Source organism: Saccoglossus kowalevskii, chromosome 9 (genome assembly GCF_978046115.1).
Source record: "Saccoglossus kowalevskii chromosome 9, keSacKowa6.1, whole genome shotgun sequence".
In the NCBI taxonomy this organism is placed as follows: domain Eukaryota; kingdom Metazoa; phylum Hemichordata; class Enteropneusta; family Harrimaniidae; genus Saccoglossus; species Saccoglossus kowalevskii.
In genome coordinates this window covers 33,474,187-33,493,792 of record NC_140649.1, presented here as the reverse complement: position 1 = coordinate 33,493,792, position 19,606 = coordinate 33,474,187, and the positions used below count along the sequence as shown (strand labels likewise).

At 34.5% G+C, this 19,606-nt stretch overlaps 3 protein-coding genes, 1 long non-coding RNA gene and 1 pseudogene across 6 annotated transcripts in view; 2 read left to right on the top strand and 3 right to left on the bottom strand.

Annotated features, from left to right (window-relative positions):
• Positions 1–1,210: 1,210 nt before the first annotated feature.
• On the top strand, positions 1,211–3,437 carry LOC144351276 (monocarboxylate transporter 12-like; annotated as a pseudogene). The gene is made up of 6 exons (XR_014930679.1): positions 1,211–1,266; positions 1,459–1,660; positions 1,925–2,273; positions 2,407–2,915; positions 3,314–3,394; positions 3,433–3,437. The product of XR_014930679.1 is annotated as a monocarboxylate transporter 12-like (transcript).
• LOC146739172 (uncharacterized) lies at positions 2,771–5,416 on the top strand. Its single transcript, XM_085503833.1, has 5 exons — positions 2,771–2,915; positions 3,314–3,517; positions 4,253–4,414; positions 4,516–4,759; positions 5,171–5,416. The coding sequence occupies exons 2-4, from the start codon at positions 3,463–3,465 to the stop codon at positions 4,608–4,610; spliced, it is 312 nt and encodes a 103-aa protein (XP_085359959.1). The 5' UTR covers positions 2,771–2,915; positions 3,314–3,462; the 3' UTR covers positions 4,611–4,759; positions 5,171–5,416.
• A 1,126-nt stretch (positions 5,417–6,542) lies between these two features.
• LOC144351283 (uncharacterized) lies at positions 6,543–7,815 on the bottom strand. Its single transcript, XR_013420403.2, has 2 exons — positions 7,527–7,815; positions 6,543–7,300 (listed from the first exon to the last, which is right to left on the bottom strand). It is a non-coding gene; the product is annotated as an uncharacterized LOC144351283 (long non-coding RNA).
• A 3,468-nt stretch (positions 7,816–11,283) lies between these two features.
• LOC102808958 (monocarboxylate transporter 4-like) lies at positions 11,284–16,518 on the bottom strand. Of its 2 annotated transcripts, none has more exons than XM_085503431.1 (6): positions 16,258–16,518; positions 14,309–14,494; positions 13,498–14,057; positions 12,821–13,025; positions 12,489–12,650; positions 11,284–12,109 (listed from the first exon to the last, which is right to left on the bottom strand). In XM_085503431.1, the coding sequence occupies exons 1-6, from the start codon at positions 16,442–16,444 to the stop codon at positions 11,883–11,885; spliced, it is 1,527 nt and encodes a 508-aa protein (XP_085359557.1). In that variant the 5' UTR covers positions 16,445–16,518; the 3' UTR covers positions 11,284–11,882. The 2 variants fall into 2 exon arrangements, with proteins under 2 accessions (XP_085359557.1, XP_085359558.1); XM_085503432.1 differs by lacking the exon at positions 16,258–16,518 and adding an exon at positions 14,676–14,740.
• Positions 16,519–18,661: 2,143 nt separating this feature from the next.
• LOC144351277 (monocarboxylate transporter 8-like) overlaps positions 18,662–19,606 on the bottom strand; it is a 1,139-nt gene continuing 194 nt past the window's right edge. The window contains exon 2 of the mRNA XM_078008984.2: positions 18,662–19,262. Coding sequence (XP_077865110.2) covers positions 19,111–19,262 — 152 coding nt within the window. The 3' untranslated portion in view covers positions 18,662–19,110. The remainder of the gene's footprint in view (positions 19,263–19,606) is intronic.

Genomic DNA, 19,606 nt, shown 5'->3' with positions numbered 1-19,606 from the left:
GCTGCAAGGGGAAATCGTGTAGGAAGCTTTTTGTAGACTTTCAGGTGACACGGCCTCGTTACAAAGACAATCATCAAGTAGTGCAGACAGAGCGTTGCTTGCATATGACAACAAGAAGACTTATGGTAGACCCCGACATATCATTACATGGTTCATTTTATAGTTTTGAGTCATATATAAGTTATCGTGACTGAAACATGGCAAGTAATGATTGGTTTAGATTACAGTTGACTATCGACGTACTAGCGTCCGGTTGGTCTAAATAAATAAGCAGCTTGTACAATTAGGTCAAATACACAAAGAAACATTGTCTAGTCAGATCGAAAATGTCACAAATCAAACTCAGCATTGCTTATTCACAGTATCGTTGCTTCATTGGGGACCGATTGTTCGATACTAATGACGCTCAATTGTAGTCATTGACACAGCGAATTACAAACGTAATTGTTCCTTACATCAAAACTCTGGCAATTGACTAGAGCCCACAGCAATTTTAATTTAATACGCGTTTAGAATTATTTCATTTTGTTTGTGCCACATGCATGTGACATGTGTGCAAGACATTAAAGATAAAATATGGATGAGATCATGCAATTTTCAATATTGTTTATGTTTAGGAATATATGGTATTATGAATTAACATGAACTATAAACACCTAATGTAGCACACATTTTAGTTGTTGTTCGATGAGACAATGTAGTTCTCTAATACGCATGTGCACCTTTTGTTTTGGTACGTACAATAACAATCACTACACATGCGTATTCGTGTTTTTTTATTATTTATTTTTCTCGATTACGCAACAGTTTTAGGTTATTGTTAGGTTATTTAGGTTTTAGAAACATTGAAAATGCATTATTGACATTTTTGACTTTGAAATGAACAGTCTTATTGATGTAATAGAGTTCGAGAATATTGAACACAACGCATTCTTCATTGAGCACGCATTTCCAATCCTTAGATATTTCTACATCAAAATCAAAGTATATTTGTGCCGACTATCAATTTGTGGCAGAGCGTGCAATTCACTTTCATCCGTCCAAGAAATTGTTTCTTGTTTTTTTTAAATGTGGCAATGTTTTAAATGGGGTAGGATTCCTCAATGTATATATGTATACTCCATTACTTTGAGTGATGAGACTATGAATGATGTGGTAGATTACAGTACAGTAAAGTACTGCGCAGTAATGGAGGTAACTGAAATGCAACATGGGCATCGGCATTCATGTTGATGACTGCTGCGTCACTCTGCATATCAATGTACTGTAAAGCTCGGGCGTAGTAGCATTTTTATAATTCCTGAAAATTTGCATTGTAGGAAAATAATTGCATACCATCATTTGCTATTTGTAACCTATAAATACACTGTGTATATATTTATGAGAATGCGTCCTCCGAAATATATACACAAGCAAGCCATTTCAATACGTATTATGTGGTGTTACATGTTCTTCTAGTATCCTTGGTTCAATGTCAAACTCAGTTAACAACCCGATCGTGCCAGATGGAGGTTATGGATGGGTTATTGTGTTCGCTGCTTTTCTGAATAGTGTTATTTTTGGAGGCTTCGTTTATTCGTCTGGCGTGCTTTATGTGGCATTATTAGAGACGTTCAATGCTTCCAAAGCAGAAACAGGTAGTATCTACATAAAACGATTATAATTCTTTGAATCTATCTTAGTTCGCTAATGCGAATAAAATAATAAAATGTAACAAAGTAGAAACGACATCATACAAGTTGTAACGCATGCACACATACACACACGCTTGCACTAACACACACAGATAATCCAATCTGGATAACAATATTCTTCAAAAATGTATCTGACCTTTTTCCAAGGTAATAATAACGTGTTTTTCATTGAACAGTCGCCTGATAATTGCAGTATATTGCTGTACCGTAGTACGAATTACACAGTATGAAATGAATGTGGTATGCGATTCACATGTGACAATGACCTGTTAGTACGCAATGCAACCGAACCAACGTGTGTCAACAGCAATCAATTATTCATTGCACTGTTTTTGTCCATTAACCCCACGCATATACACTATAGCATTTTGTGCAGAAGCATTTCTTTCACAGCGTTGGTCTGGACCATATCAAGTTCCATGGGGATAATCAGCCCGGCTGCGTCAGTGGCTTTATGTAATCGATTTGGTCATCGGAGTGTACTTATGGTTACTGGGATATGCTCTTCAATAGGTTTTGTAGCCTGTTCATTTACGACTTCTCTAGGACAAATATATTTTGTGTATGGAGTATTTATAAGTAAGTATTATAATATAAAATACTTCACATACATATACTGTCATTACTTAATCAAATTCACAGAATGGCCTCTGAAACTGTGGTCACACTGACACACGCACCTAATTAATCATATAAATCTTTCTTATTATAGGCTCCGTATATTGGATAGCAGCATTTCCTGCAATTGCTATGATTGATAAATACTTCTGCGAAAAAATGCAAATAGCAGTTGGAATAGCTATGTCAGGATTTGGGGCAGGACAGTGTATATTCCCTGTTCTAACACAGGTCCTTCTCGACAACTATGGTTGGCGAGGGTCGATGATAATCCTAGGGGGAATTTCTTTACATTTCTGTTTAGTTGGAGCACTGTTTAGACCTATAGATTATTATCACGGATTCAGAAAAACGCGTGTCGAAATATCAGATGGAATTTGTACCGATGCTGAACTCAATACGACAGTGGACAACGTGACACATCATGCAGTGGCGTCAAGAGAGACTAGTAAGCAAACTTGCTGCTTCACTGGATTGGAAAAGTATCAGACAGTGTTTAAGTTGATGTGTGACATATCGCTTTTCAAAAATACAGTGTATCTGATAATGGCGTTGTCTACATTTGGTCATGCATTATCACAAAATGCTGTTATAGTTCACATGGTAAATATGTGCGAATACTCATTAGGCTCATAGACACTCTATAATGTTACAATCGTTGTATTGTATTGTACTGTACATTTTTAAAAAGACCGAGATGAAAACGTTTTGAAAAGAAGACATCTAACGAATTACTAAATGAAATCCATGACTATATCAGGCACTGAATTCGGTTTATTGATCGATGTCATGGTATCAGGCGGAAACTGTAATTTAACATGCTGTGTATCAGTATCTGATATTTTTTTTCAATAGCAACTGTTTGTGTTTTACTAAGACGCCAAAAAATTAAAATAATTTTGCAAACTGGACACTTGTTATATATACTTGTTATGCTGAATTCTATAAATTTAAAAGTAAATCTAACTATCTCATAACTGAATTTATTTATATCTGTGCAGGTAAACCGTGCCAGGGATATTGGAATTCCTAGCTTTAAAAGTGCCAGTATAACTGCAGTAATGGGTATAACCAGATAGTTGGCAGAATAGTTTTTGGAGTTGGAGGACATTTCTTCAAGGTTAAACCTTATATATTGTATGGTATTGGTATGTCAATTTGTGGTATTATATCAATTATCAGTGTCCACTTAAGAACGCATGAAGGTGAGTAGGTTATATGAATTAAATTAATGTTAAGATAAATTGTAATTATATATGTATACATTAAATCGATTTCCAATCAATGATTGCATGTGTAGTGGTGAAATAGATTGATGTGTTTTTTAATGGTGTTTGTTCAACATGGTTGCGTGTGTTCAGTTCTGCTTTCATCAAAGATGACCAAGATGAGCTAGTTATATATATGTCATCCATTCAACACCACTTCGCAATCTACGTAAACTGTTTTTCAAAAACTACTTAATGCTACTTAATTCTGAATTATATTACGTAATTTTTATTATTTTAAAAATTACCAATTTCTCCTTTTTACAAACTACAAGCTCAATTGCTGTTCTCTTAAATCTCAATGAAATTTGTTCAATTCAAGACGTCAACTACAATGAATTATTTATAAACTAATAAAATGAATTCATATGTTCCAGAGCAAACGCGACGTCTTGAGAGTAATGTTCTGATTAAATGTTTTTGAGCGCAGAACAAAATAAGGCAATTATAATGTAATTATTTGTTATTCAATTGGACTACATTATCCCCAAACCAGGTCAAGATAAACTGTAAAATTAAAAATACATCTTATGTACTGTAAAGGTCATGGCATACTATTATTCTTTGCTGTAATGTATCTAAACCAGCTATTTATATAAAACAGCACTTAATACAACTCTAGTACGCAACTCACTGTAACTTTATTCAGCTTATTCCCCCAATTTCTTTTAGGGCAAATAGCATTCGCGAGTATATTTGGTAGTGGTATGGCGTGCTACGTTCCTATGGTCCCTGTGATGTTACATTATTTTTTTTCAAAACAGTATGACTTTACTTTGTCATTGCTGATGCAAATACAAGCTTTTGCAATGATGGTTGGACCACTTCTTGCAGGTATATTAGATTCGTCTTATTACACTCGTATATTCACTAGCCAAATGTAGATCCAATCCAACATTTAACAAACTGGAATATTTTTATATTATTTTTCCTAGGTTGGATGCGTGATGTGCTTGATGATTATGATGCTGTCTTTTACAGGGGTACCATAGAGAGGGCACTCAAGAACGCAAACACAATAATCGAGTAAAATGAACGGAGCATCGAGAAAAAAAACACTACAGTCGAGAAAATAAATGCACACTCGAGCATAAAAACACTACGGTCGAGAAAAAAACGTGATGAATTGTGGGTAATTAAAAATGGCTGCTTTCAAGTCAAGTCAAGTAAGGATGTCGTGTGAGTAACTATTTCCTCTGCTTATGTTTTATAAATCAAATTATGCAAGTAAATATCATTACCAAAGTACCCCCCACTATGTCAAGCTTGTATTCAGGAAATTTTGTAACACTCTGAATAGTAATATCAAAACTGTTGTGATTCTAGTTTCGATGTTCAGAATCATACTATGCAATGCATGGCGTTTGAATTGTGTACAATGCAAGTTTCCATAGATTTTCTATTTTGGTTTAATATGTTATATTTCTATATTTACTCAAAATTTTCTATTTTGATTGTGGTTTTGAAATTACTGTATTTGACCTTTATAAACAACATTACAATTTTAATAAATATTGTGTCAAAATAAATATTAATAAATTAATGAACTAAAAATAAAATAAACTTTTTTTATATATTTATCTATTGTAGCTATGGATATATTAACTTTAATTACTGAAACTGCAGAAGTACCAGCACACAGTGTATCAGAGGACATATTTGTCATCAGTACAGATATTTATACTATGGGTAAACCATTGGAGGTGAATTCTGATAAGCCCACCAAGAGAAACATGCTGGACATAAATATTAATGCGAAATATGTAGTAAGACCTGTAGTTCCAGGGCAAGCTTGAAACAACACCAAAGTTTGCATGGTGATACATTTTCATGCAACATGTGCGGCAAAAAGTTTGGGTTGAAATCAAGGTATAATTCACATTTGGTTGTACATGACAGTAAGTCATTAAAAACTTATCTTTGTGATTACACAACAAGCCGAAAGTCTGACCCCATCAAACTAGTACCTAAGCATGGTCATTCAATGTTTTTGACTGGGAGTCTTTGCGGTTAGGGCGTCTGTGTGCATGTGTATGTGTTCCAATAATATTTCAAGAACCAATTACCAGATTTTAATGAAACGTAGTAAATAGATGATCTTGGGATACTGCTCACACATGATTAGTTTTTGGTTGGAATCCTGTGCAAATTAATTACACAATATTAAGCATTTTCCCTTGTTTTTCATATACATTGTACTATTAAACAGATTTTAATGTAACTTGGTTCTTTTGCATGATCCACAGATCTGATTACTTCAGGGTTGAAATCCATGTATATTAATTATCTACATAGTTACACGTGTCCTTAATATGCATAACAAATGTACTGCAACCAGTGCATCACACAATGTGATATAACTAATTTATCACATGACTATATGGTCATTTTACCTCAATAATAAGCATAAATTGTAGTACTGTTGCAAATGCAACAGGGACATGCAACTGGTTCTATAATTTTGTTGTCTGACGGTATATGACCAAAATATCAAGTCATCATATATTTCATTAAATATTTATCAGTGTTCTCCCCAGAAAAATTACATACAGTATCGGTCAGTTTACATATTACAAAAGCTATGTTTATGAATATTGTATTCATTGTTATGCTAAATTGGTTCTATTGTTTATCAAAAATTTAACAGTTGGGAACCCCTACTCTATAATGCCCTGGGAAGAACCCTGTTTATAATTGACCCATTATGTTTTTAAATACTGTATTTGCTCTATTAGAAATGTTTATGGTCAAAATAAGACTTATTTCAATGATTTTTGCTTTATGTGTATTAAAGATGTACTTCTAATTGTAGAATAAATAGAGTATTTCTTGTTTGTACTTCATGCCTCCAACACCTTCATCACACAGAAGTTCTTTCTAAGCTTTCTTTGATTATTCTATTACATTTGTATGCCTTCAATTGCATACCTTGTGAAAAACATTCACATGCTCAGAAAGTTAGTTTGGAACAATTTTAATTATTTCTTATCAAAACTTACTTACAGTATTGTAATATTATTACAAAAATAAACAAATAAAAACATTTCATTTTTGTATTTACAGTCTCTTATATATGCCCCAAGAATTATTTCAATGTCTCCAGGCACGTATACAACACTACAATAAAGAAATGTTTTTGACATTGTGAAATTCTTTCGTTTTTTGGTACAAAAAACTCTGAAAAAATGATTTTGACAAGATAATTCAAAAATTTATATTAATAACTCATAAAGTGTTTTCCCTATGCTCCCATAAATATTTTTCATAATTCCCGATTACACAAGAATATTACAGAAAAAAATTGCTATATTCTCTATATATATTTTTGCCTTTTATTTGACTTGAATTATGACTGAAAGAAGCTGAATGAAATTACAAACTGTATAGTGTGTTCAACAACTCGTGTGTGTATGAACAATAACTTTAAATAAATACTATTTTACAAAAAAACGAAAGAATTTACAATGTCGAAAAAAGAAAGTCTTTATTGCAGTGTTATACATATAATTACAGAAAGTGACCTATTTGATATGGAGCACAGTGCATTCGATGAAAAATATTAAACCGGATCCAGTTATAAGTTTAAGCACTTATCCGGCCTTCATTCACTTATTTGACGTAATCCACACACTCCTTTAGAGAGCTCATCAAAATCAAAAATTCCTATTGGTTTCTGCCTTGCTGTTCGGCATCGCTTTTCACTGTCAAATATAAGTGGTTCTGTGAAATATAAAAAAAAATATTTTAAACAAATCATAACTCTGCTGTGATGGGCCAGTGTATTAATAAAGTGATGAAATATGCATTGCATAGTATGATTCTGAACATCAAAACTAGAATCACAACAGTTTGTAATGTTGTTTATAAAAGGTAAAATACAATAATTTCAAAACCACAATAGAATAATTTGATTTATAAAACATAAGCAGAGGAAATATTTACTCACCCGACATCCTTGCTTGGCTTGACTTGAAAGCAGCCATTTTAAATTACCCACAATTCATCACGTTTTTTTCTCGACCGTAGTGTTTTTATGCTCGAGTGTGCGTTTATTTTTCTCGACTACAGTGTTTTTTTCTCAACACTCCGTTCATTTTACTCGATTATTGTGTTTGCGTTCTTGAGTGCCCTCTCTATGGTACCCCTGTTTTATATCACGGGGGCAATTTTTAATGTGTCTGCGATTTTAGCCTTCCTTATGCCAGTTGTGGCGAACTACAATAAAAACATAAGGGAGACAATTCTTCTTAATATGGTGATATGAAAAATACATCTTCATTATTACAACAATTGAGTTTGATAAAATTAATGAACTGAAATAATTTGTGCATGTGTAAATAAATCTGACACATTCTATTTCGCATGACTCATTTTGTTACGTGTTAGTGTTATCATGCACGGTTCGCTATCAAATAATGTTTCGTCATTCTTGATTGACAAGTTTTATTATCGGATTTGTCTTGAAAACTAACTCGAATGATTTGAAAAAAAACGACATATAGTCACGTACATTGTATAGGGGATAAATTAAATTTATTACGATAAATACAAATTATTTTTTGGAATTTTTGGCAAATACTGTTATGTTATGGCAAATTGTTTCGATGGTATGTATTTAAAGCGGGAGGGTCGTCACCTGCGCACGCGCGGGAATTGAGTCCCACGCTAAACGCAAAGGCTCATGGGTTGACTCTTGTTTGTAAACAATGACACGCTATGGCCATCTGACGCATGCGCAGGTTACGACTCTCCCGCTTTAATATGCGTGTACTTCAAATTTGTTATATACTGAATTAGTTATATATTGTTTGATACTGATAGCTCACTGTCATTTGATAACACTTGTTTCACCTGAAAAATACCCACTAAACGTAAAATAAATTGTTTAAGCCAACCAAGCTATTTATTAAAATCTGTAACATTGTAACAACTGTATTAGCGGAAATACAATTCATGATATATTATGAATTATATTCTGCAATATTTCTGATTACACGTTCACGTTGGAAAGAAATATTAAACACTGTCTTCATTCATAAAATTGCAGGCATCGTGTTTGTGTAGTTTTCTGATGAATATACTAGAAAACATGTCTTTGACTAATCCGTAATATCGCTAAACCAAAATGTCGCTAATTTAAAACAAGACATGAATGTCATAGTCCCCGTTATTTAATTATAAAATACTCATGTTAAAATAATACATGGAACATCTACGAACAATTGAATTAATGTGTACTCTATGTGGGTACAACTCATCATAAAGTGATTTCCCTTAATCTGATAACTGAAAACTTTCATTGACCCGGGTCCAAAATATCAGAGTACACAAGTGCAACAAACTATGTCTCATACATGCTCAAGAAACTGCATTCATAAATCTGAGTAAACCTTGACGTACCTTTAATAATAACTTGACTTCTTTGTTAATTCAGGTCTAGACTTTGTTTATTACCAGGATCTGGGTTTGTTCAGTATCACCACTATAATTCCCATCAAAATGTAGCCCTGACACCCCTCTACATTTTCTACTGAGATTAGTAATGGTACGACCCATCTGTCACTGATTCAGGTCATGACATCACTAAAAACCCTAGCATTACAATCTAAACTAATTGTTTATTCTGAGCATGCTCAGCTGTCCTCTCAGTGCAGTAGGGAGAGGTAGTTTTGGATGAAAAATCATGAAAAAGACCCACCTAGGATAATTGACAGAAACCTGTTCATCAACCTGCAAAGTTCCATCGATATCTGCTGCAGAATTTCTGAGAAAATGTCAGAGACGGAAAATTTAAATAAGAAAAAATGTAAATAAGAATTAACAGTACGCCTTCCAGGATGAGCCTGAAACGGAGACTAATAAAGTATATTCTCACAATGAGACTGTTGACACTAAATTGAGATCTGGCAATTCATGAACAGCAAGTATATAAATACTTATATAAATACTTAAACAGTATAATTTACATACTGGCAAATGATCACTTGTTGGTAATGGCATGCACATCACCAGTGTAAAAAGCGACTGGCTTATATGCCATAACTGAAAACAAGGAAGGGGCCACGATTTAACTAATTTGTGCAATTCCTGTCGCAGATTAGGATAATCATATTCTCGCTGTAAATACGCATACTAAGTACACCATGAATCTTAGTGTTTTAAAATATGACACATTTTTGTTCCTACTTTAATATCGCTGTGTATAATTAAACACATCAAGAGTGGTTTTAAATCGCAAATGAGTTAAGGTACAGGTGCAGGTGAATTTCTTTTTTTTTTTGCTTTTTCTTACCAGACATTCTTGGCTAGATATTGTTAAAATTTTGGAGCTTTGTCAATGTTGTAACATACTCAAAAAACGATTTTAAAATAGAGGGAACGGAGGCACGCGTATTTGTTATATGCAAATGAGTTGCTGGCCTCAGTTATGGAGCAGCGGTGTATGACTTCCTGTCCTGACGCCCTGTTTACTTACCTCAAGCGTTATTAACTAGCCTCGCAAACTACAAAAAAAAGACAAGACGTAGACGCTTCCAGCATTCAAGCGGAATGAAACAAAACATACATTTGTAAATGATAAGTAAACTTTTTCACCCTTATCTCGCAACAACTTCTAGCCTTGCAGCTTTCAGTGGTTAAATAATTTGAATTTTATTTATAATCATGTAGGAGGAAGGAACGATAGCGCGATTTAATTTAAACAAGGCCACAATTTCTTTTGTTTTCTTGGTGCATAAATTTCAAGCTTTTTCGCATGGGGGGCGAAACCTAAAAATGTTTCCACACACTTTTTACTCCAAAGGCATTTAACACTGAAGTAAGCATTTTTCGTTTCGTTGTAACGATCACCGTGCTGATAGCATTGCGATGCAATGGACAAACACCACTGCTGTTGCTGTCATCGTTAATTAAACTTTTCAAAATACACAAACGTAAAATGCTCGGTTAATTAAAAATAAAAAAATACCCTGGAAATTACAGAAAAATCGACAACGAGATGCTGTTTTTAAACACCGCGGAAAAATCATGCACTCTGCGATGCCATCTTGGTTACCTTAATCGGAAACCCCATTTTCAGCTAGCACCAGTAGCGATGTCGCAAAGTAAGTTGTATGCTCGGCGACCTCTGTTACTAAGGCACTCTATGAATGAGGTATTTCCAGGGGTCAGGGTTCGTTTAATTTTCATCGACCCGTCTCGTCTGTAGTTGAATAAAACCTGTCTCGATTTACAATAGTTTCCTTTCCAATGCGACTTCATTTCAAATTTGTTTCACCGGCGTTTGGGTGATTGAGTAGTAAAAACTGCGAATAGCCGTTGTATGCCCATTTCATCCGGGTCGTCTAACTTCGCACGGTCCATTTCACCAGGGATCGCGGATCACTATGTTTATATAACTGTATGAATATTCCAACACCTCGTTTACGAAGGGTATCTTAACAAGAAGTAGCTGAAGTAGTAATGGACCTTGTTTATTACAGCATCAACGTCAACTCATATTTATGTATAGACTGTGTTCAAAGACATCTTCCCATATTGTCACGTTATTCACGTGTATGTACACGAACGACACAGCTACTAAGATCAAGGACGGCGATTCATCAATATGCTGCGGTCATAATAAATCAAATGTTATTTGACACTGCCCTGATCCATTACTTTGATTAAAATACACAGCTGGCATTACACAATAAACACGCTCCTTCTGCTTAAAGTTATGTATTATACGTCGTCATATGAACTACCATTGGCATGCTTTCATACCCCACACCAGCCAACATTTTTTTCAGGTTTCTCAACTCTTTTTCTGATTCACGAGAATTCACACGTGTTTCTGCTACAATTATCATATTCAATAAAAAAAATATTCCATTCAGTATAAGTCGTTTTATAGTTTTCATCATTTCATTCAACATTTAAATTGCAAAATAAAATTACCTATAGTACTTATAAAAGCTTGTCGATCATGCTGGAAGTATATGTCCTTTAACAAATTGCATTAGTGGTTTCCATTGGAAGTATTGTTCGCGATGTCTTTGGCATTCCATGATAAAAAAAATGGTTCATAACTTATTTATTTATTTATTTACTAATTTGTTTATTTGTTTATTTATTTATTTATTTATTTATTTATTTGTTTGTTTGTTATGTATGCATATTTAAACTATGTATCTTGTTTAGATGATAAGATGAATTAATTCACACGATGCATGAGGTTAACTAAATATCAAATAGTAAAAATATTAACCACAAGTTCAACAAAAACTGAACACTACGAAAGATGTAATGTTATTCGCTGGCATCAAACTGTTGTAACACATATCATAACTTCGTCAGACCGAACTAAATCAGTATTCTGTTCTTTTTGCATCATTGACGAGAGTTTTTCATCCGCTTTATTAACAGTTCGGTTTTCAACGTACTTATCCGCAATTGGCATCAGAAAAGTGCAAATTGCTGACACTACAAACACTGCCGCCGCCATATAAAAAGCAGCATTGTAGTCACCTAGAACATCACGCATCCAACCTATAGAATTGAGAAATCGTTACGCCACCATTTATACTGCTGTTCAGTTCTGTGATAAACTAAATATCCAGAGATGTTATAAATAACCATATCATTTGTCCAATACAATTGTACACGCAAAATAGGACAAAACATCTTTGTATGCATGGGTATATGAGTGTTTAGAATTAACGCAATGATGATGTGATGCCAATTCAGGGTTGACGAAGTGACTGAATAATATATCATTTATATTTATTAAATATCCCATCGCCTTTATCCTCATTCTGTTTGAAAGCCAAATAAATGGACCTCGGCGGTAGGCCATAATAAGATATAATCTCTTGTCTACCATAGGTTTACATAATTGGCACAAAACAAGAACTGTTTTGTTACTTACCGGCAATCGGAGATCCAATCATCATTGCTAATGCTTGGGTCTGGAACACAATTGAAAGAGCATAGTCGTATCTCAGAGGAAAAAAGTAATGTAAGACAACAGGCATCATGGGAATATAACACGCCATACCAATGCCAAATATAACAGCAAACGCTATTTGCCCTATGAGATATAAACATAAGTGGATATTGTAAATCATGGAAAAACAACAATTTACAGTACACACATTTTCTAGTTCTCCTATTTAGGTTCGCTGTATGTATATGCGTGAGCTTACATGTCTTATTCAGTACATGCGAATCTAAAGATGCAATAATGTATTTTCTACGAACCTTCATACGTCTTGCTATGGATACTAACCACTGTTGCCATCCCAGAAATAATCATGCCACTGCCGTACAATATATGAGGTTTAACTTTTAGAAGACTTCCTCCAACTCCCCAGAATATTCTACCAAAGAATTGGGTGAGACCCATGATTGCTGGTAAACTCGAACTTTTGAAACTGGGGATTCCATAATCCCTGGCACGTTTGACCTACAGAAGAAAATCGTATACCGTAAGATAATGATATGCAAAATTAGAATCTACTGGCCTATTTTTCACTATATTCAGAGTGTGAACGGATCATGCAATGAACAAAACAAAATCCAATTCTGTTATATTTACACGACACGACTGCTAACAAATTTGTAGTATGTTAAAATGCAATGAAGTTTATGCAGTAGACAGCGAAATGAGTTACAACAAATTTAATTCATTATTAAAAATAAAATAATATCTTATAATATTTTTTCTTTTACTGGGATTACCAAGTTTGACAATCTCCAATATAATAACATAGTGTGCTTTTAGACATCAATTATTCTGGTTATAAATGTATGTAAACTGGAAATAAGAAATCCCCTCGTAGTTGTACAGTGGATTGGGAGACCATTTATAACGAGTTATGATGAATCAAGTTTAGTCTTTTTTTGAATTATTCTTAGTTTAACTTTGTAATATTTACCATGTGAACAATAACTATATAGTGTGCCAATGCATGGCCTAGTACGGATAGTGTCATCAATACAAAAACAATATTCCTGAAAAGTGAGAGGTCACACATTGCCTTGAATAGAGTGTGAATATTGTTCAAACCAGTAATGAAACAACCTTTAATGGTTTTCTTCTTCGGTGTTATCTCAGTTGGCTGAGCTGTGTTACTAAGTGGACGAACACAGTAATCAGTATTTGAATGCGAGTTGGATACATGTAGAGCCGTAGAGGTCTCTTGATTCTCTGGTTTGTCCTCTGCTATTTCGGTGTATTGAGCAGGCGATCGGAGATAATGTTCTATAGGTCTAAATAACGCCCCTACTAAGCAGAAATGTAAAGAAATTCCCCCAAGCATAATCAGCGTTCCCCGCCATCCATAACTGTCAAGGAAAATCTGTATCAAGACGGAAAATATACATTGCCCTGCACCAGTTCCTGACAGAGCCAGTCCTACCGCTATTGGCATTTTCTTTGAAAAGTATTTACGAATCATAGATATTGCAGGAAAAGATGTAATCCAATACATAAAACCTAAAATGTCAAGGAAACATAATTTAATGATAACAGTTTTTCCATAGAAGCACAATATAAAGTGCCTAGCTAATCAACGCCCCTCCCTCAGACACATGTCCTCACACCTGCATGTAAGTCGATTGCAGACGCATTGGGATTTGAAGGTGAAATGTGTAAGAATGTGTTTTACATTAATGGTAAGCTCCTGAATGTATTGAAACTAGTGAGTAAATCTACTATAAAGATGATCAATGAGAAAGAACACTTACTGATAAATAATCCATACACAACATATATTTGTTGCAATGATGTTGTAAAAGAACATACTACGTAGCCCATCGAAGAACAGATCCCAGACACAATCAGAATCTTTCGATGTCCAAATCGACCGCATAAAGCCATTGATATACCATGGCCGATAATCCCCATACCACACGACAGAGATCCTACCAATGCTGTTAAAAGTGAAAATCTACTTTGAGTCTAATAATAACTTAACATATTATCAGTGGTCAATAATTTCACTACAGTTAGAATGTATTAGGCGCAGCGTCGTATAATCCTTTGGTTTTTATTCAACATTATTCCACAGTGAACTGTGTCAGAGTATCGCCATATGACAAAGCCTACACTTACATATCCTGCCAGGGTCTAAAGCAATGAGGAATACTGTCTTCTTGTTCGATCAGCAAGCGTTGCAATAATATGTGGATTGTATAGTAATTGTCTGAACGATTTCAAACCCAGCAATCAGCAACATCATTGTGTTTGTTGTACCACCAGTTACGATACATTGAAAAATGAGAGGTAACATAAACATCTAAGCGAGCGAGTTATTGCGAGTGAATCCCATGACAACGCAGTGCTGCAGGGTACTTTTGTCACACACAACAGTCTCTTGACATTTAGTGTGGGTTTTAAAAGACTGTCTGGGTTCTAAAGTTTAGAATTGCCTTTCCACGTTATCAAACATCCTGCAAATATGTTGAGTTACATGGTGTGCTATCAACACCAAGTCAGGATATTTTCACTCCAAGGAAGTTCAAAAGCGGCCAGTATGATCCACTTCATAAAGCTAGGTTGCCCGATATTAACGACAGGAAGGTAGCAGTAGAAACTAAATTCACTTGTGACTGGTGATGATTCTATAGGACTTGCATTTATAGGTTGATTAATTGTGTCCTGTTTTTTATGCTTAACCTTCCTGAACAATGCCATGACTTCTGTATTTCGTTTCTCATTTTCCAGAAATTTATTCACACCGCCCTCCATGAGGGAAAGAAAGCTTAGAAAGAACTTCAGTACGCTGAGATTATTAGAGACATACTAATATAAATTAGTTAGCCGTACAAACATGAAACATGGCAACTAATATTTGTCTGCTATTTGAGATGTACAACGTGAAACAATGTAATCCACATTATTAAAGTTTATAATACTTACAGAAAATACATTTGATTTTACATCTGTGTTTTAAGTCTAATTTATTCTGTCTAGAGCATCTCTACCGCAAGTTAAATTTAAATCTGATTTTTTGAGATATCAACAATTGGCTAAACTAATCACGTCTGCAAATTGAGCAATTATCATGCTTATATTTCAACTCCAAACTAATTCGGTCTGTGTATTATTCCAGAACACATATGTACCAAGTTTCATTATGTGAATGTTAAAAAATTGATCAAAAGCCGAATACTTGAGATATTGACTAATTGTTATGCAAATCAGGTGATTAATATACAGAGATAGTGAGGTAAAACTAATAAGGGGCGCACAATGTCACATACCATCAATGTACCAAATTTTATTGAAATATGATTAGAAATTAAGATATCGATGGAATATCTATCGCATGGTTTATATAAACAAAGATGGCGACTGTAGTGCAGATCAACGAGTACAAATGGGACGTTACCAAGCTTTAATTACGTATTTTTTTGGTGATTGGAAAGGTATCGAAGGAGTCATCGGCAGTAATTAATGCAAATCGCACCCAGGTAAAACCTCTAACTGGTGATTTCTATTAAAATAGTGAATTGGATTGTGGGAAAATCCATGTTTATCAACACAAATGTCGCACTACCACAGCGCGACGACCACCGCCGTTTAAAGTAACATTTTCTGTAAATGAATACATTGAGGGACAAGCTCAATTGTAACAGTATTACATTGGGTAGTAATTATATCAGAGGTAGTAAAAATAACTTTCAAATCGTACCTGTATCTGCTTTGGATGCACCAAATGCATCTAATAATGACACATACAGCACACCAAATGAGAAGAAACCGCCCCCGATAAGAACATACACTATGAAGCCGGCGAACGCAATGAACCATCCATATCCTCCATCTGGTGGTTCGATACTATAATTGTTTGATGATTCAGGGCTACCAGGATTGCCCATGACTGCACAAAGTTTGACTTACTTTGATCACAACAGAGTATAGCATCACCTGGTCTAAGCAATCATGGAGGCAGGAAACGCCACAGGGCAGGTGAACCCCCTAGTTTACTGATAGTTTGTCTAGATCGTTGATATCTGGTTGCCTGAGTCCTATCATTCATGTTTATTTTATGTTCTCGGGTTTATTTCATTCGTACACTGTGTCGAATTCTTAAAAAAACAACCTTAAATTGTTTGATTAATCAACAAATTACTGATCGCTGTTTGCTGTATTTAAATTGAACTGTACCTAAATTGACAGATTATTTGGGTCATGTTGCATTATGTATAGAATAAAGGTTAGAGTTCAATGAACTACATGTATGCCTGTATAGATGTTGTAATGTTACATGTTGCAGCTCAGTCGATTAAAGAAACTGACAATAACGTTGCTCAAAGGTTAAAGCTGGCTTTATTTGAATACTTAATAAATTAATAAATGAGTTAACGTTTCAGAACCGAAAATTAGGTAAACGTAAAGAGTGTATAATATTATCAGTAAAGAATTATCCGTATACGAAGTTCGCAAAAAGCATCCAATCTTCAGAATTCACTTCACTTTATTATTAGCACGTATTATTAATTATTATTTCTAATCGTTGTACGATTGAATTTTCTAGATGTTTTGATTGAACGCAGCATTTACAGTTCATTCAAAGTTCAAAGTTGCTTTGGGACAACGTTGATACAGTGTAACAATGTCGGCGCCTGTGTTCTCTTGTCGGTGCCCAACTTAGCCAAAATAAAAAGCACGATCATTAAAAATGTGACCACTGCTATTACAAGACAGGTAGAAGGTTTCGAGCGAAAATATTCAAACGTTAGTTTTTTGGCTGTAGCCATATGGCAGCGGTGGACAAGGAATTTCTTTTCCCAATTAGTGACGGCATGGCTTGCCAGCCAAGTATGAACAAAATTGACCAAGTCAACAAAAATCAAGTTGAAAAACCATTACTGGTGAAAAGTTACTCCAACTTTGAGGTCAAATTTCACAGTAATAAAAAAAGACATAAAAAATAGTAACTTTGTATCCACATTCAAGCTGAGTATAATGAGCTACTAGTATTGAAGGGTGAGATACATTTGGCGCGAAGGTATTCACGGAAACTATATATGGGCCAGGATTTAAAAAAACATTACCAGGTGATGAAAAAAGATATCAAACATTTAAAATAACAAGCTAAGTAGAATGAGCTATGTCAAATGTATTTAACTCTAAATTTGTTGGCGGAGATACATTTGGCGCGAAGATATTCAACACACACACACACACTCACACAAGTGATTTTAAAGGAGCGGATCGCCAACTAAATTGATTTTAAGGGCAATTCTAGCGTAGCGGATCGCCAATATAATTTCCAGTGTGATCCTGCCAAAAGAGAGGCAGAAGTAAAACAAGACAATACACTTTATCACCACCAGAGGGCGACCAGCATATTGTCACTGAAATACAGTGTGGCGATTACTACAAATATTTCTCTTTAGTTATTATTTTGATAATTTGTTTGGAATATATTTTCCCTTCCAATGGGACTTCATTTCAAATTTGTTTCACCGGCGTTTGGGTGATTGAGTAGTAAAACTGCGAATAGCCATTGTATGCCAATTTCATTCGGGTCGTCTAACTTCACACGGTCCATTTCACCAGGGATCGCGGATAACTATGTTTATATAACTGTATGAATATCTCAACACCTCGTTTACGAAGGGTATTTTAAAAAGTAGTAATGGACCTTGTTTATTACAGCATCAACGTCAACACTTGGCATTGATATGTTTTACATACATATTTATGTATAGACTGTGTTCAAAGACATCTTCCCATATCGTCACGTTATTCACGTGTATGTACGTACACAAACGAAACAGCTACTAAGATCAAGGACGGCGATTCATCAATATGCTGCGGTCATAATAAATCTAATGTTATTTGACACTGCCCTGATCCATTACTTTGATTAAAATACACAGCTGGCATTACACAATAAACACGCTCCTTCTGCTTAAAGTTATGTAATACACATCATCATATGAATTACCATTGGCATGTTTCCATGCCCCACACCAACCAACGTTTTTCAGGTTTCTCAACTCTTTTTCTGATTCACGAGAATTCACACGTGATTCTGCTACAATTAGAGTCATATTCAATAACAAAATTATTGCATTCAGTATAAGTCGTTTTTTTTTCATCATTTCATTCAACATTTAAATTGCAAAGTCAAATTACCTATAGTACCTATAAAAGCTTGTCGATCATGTTGGCAGTTTATGTCAAATTGCATTAGTGCTAGTGGTTTCCATTGAAAGTATTGTTCGCGATGTCTTTGAGATACAATGATAAAAAAATAGTTCATAACTTATTTATCTATGTATGTATTTATTTATTTATTTATTTATTTATTTATTTGTTTGTTTGTTTGTTATGTATGCATATTTAAACGATGTATCTTGTTCAGATGATAAGATAAATTAATTTACACGATGCATGAGGTTAACTAATTTAACAATGAATGAAAATATTAACCACAAGTTCAACAAAAACTAAAAACTACGAAAGATGTAATGTTATTCTCTGGCATCAAACTGTTGTAACACATGTCATAACTTCTTCAGACCGAACTAAATCAGAGTTTTTCATCCGCTTTATTAACAGTTCGGTTTTCAAAGTACTTATCCGCAATTGGCATCAGAAAAGTACAAATTGCTGACGCTCCAAACACTGCCGCCGCCATATAAAATGCAGCATTGTAGTCACCTAGAACATCACGCATCCAACCTATAGAATTGAGAAATCGTTACGCCACCATTTATACTGCTGTTCAGTTCTGTGATAAACTAAATATCCAGAGATGTAATAATTAACCATATCATTTGTCTAAAACAATTGTACACGAAAACTAGGACAAAACATCTTTGTATGCATGGGTATATGAGTGTTTAAATTAACGCAACGATGATGTGATGCCAATTCAGGGTTGACGAAGTGACTGAATAATATATCATTTATATTTATTAAATATCCCATCGCCTTTATCCTCATTCTGTTTGAAAGCCAAATAAATGGACCTTGGCGGTAGGCCATCATAAGATATAATCTCTCGTCTACCTTAGGTTTACATA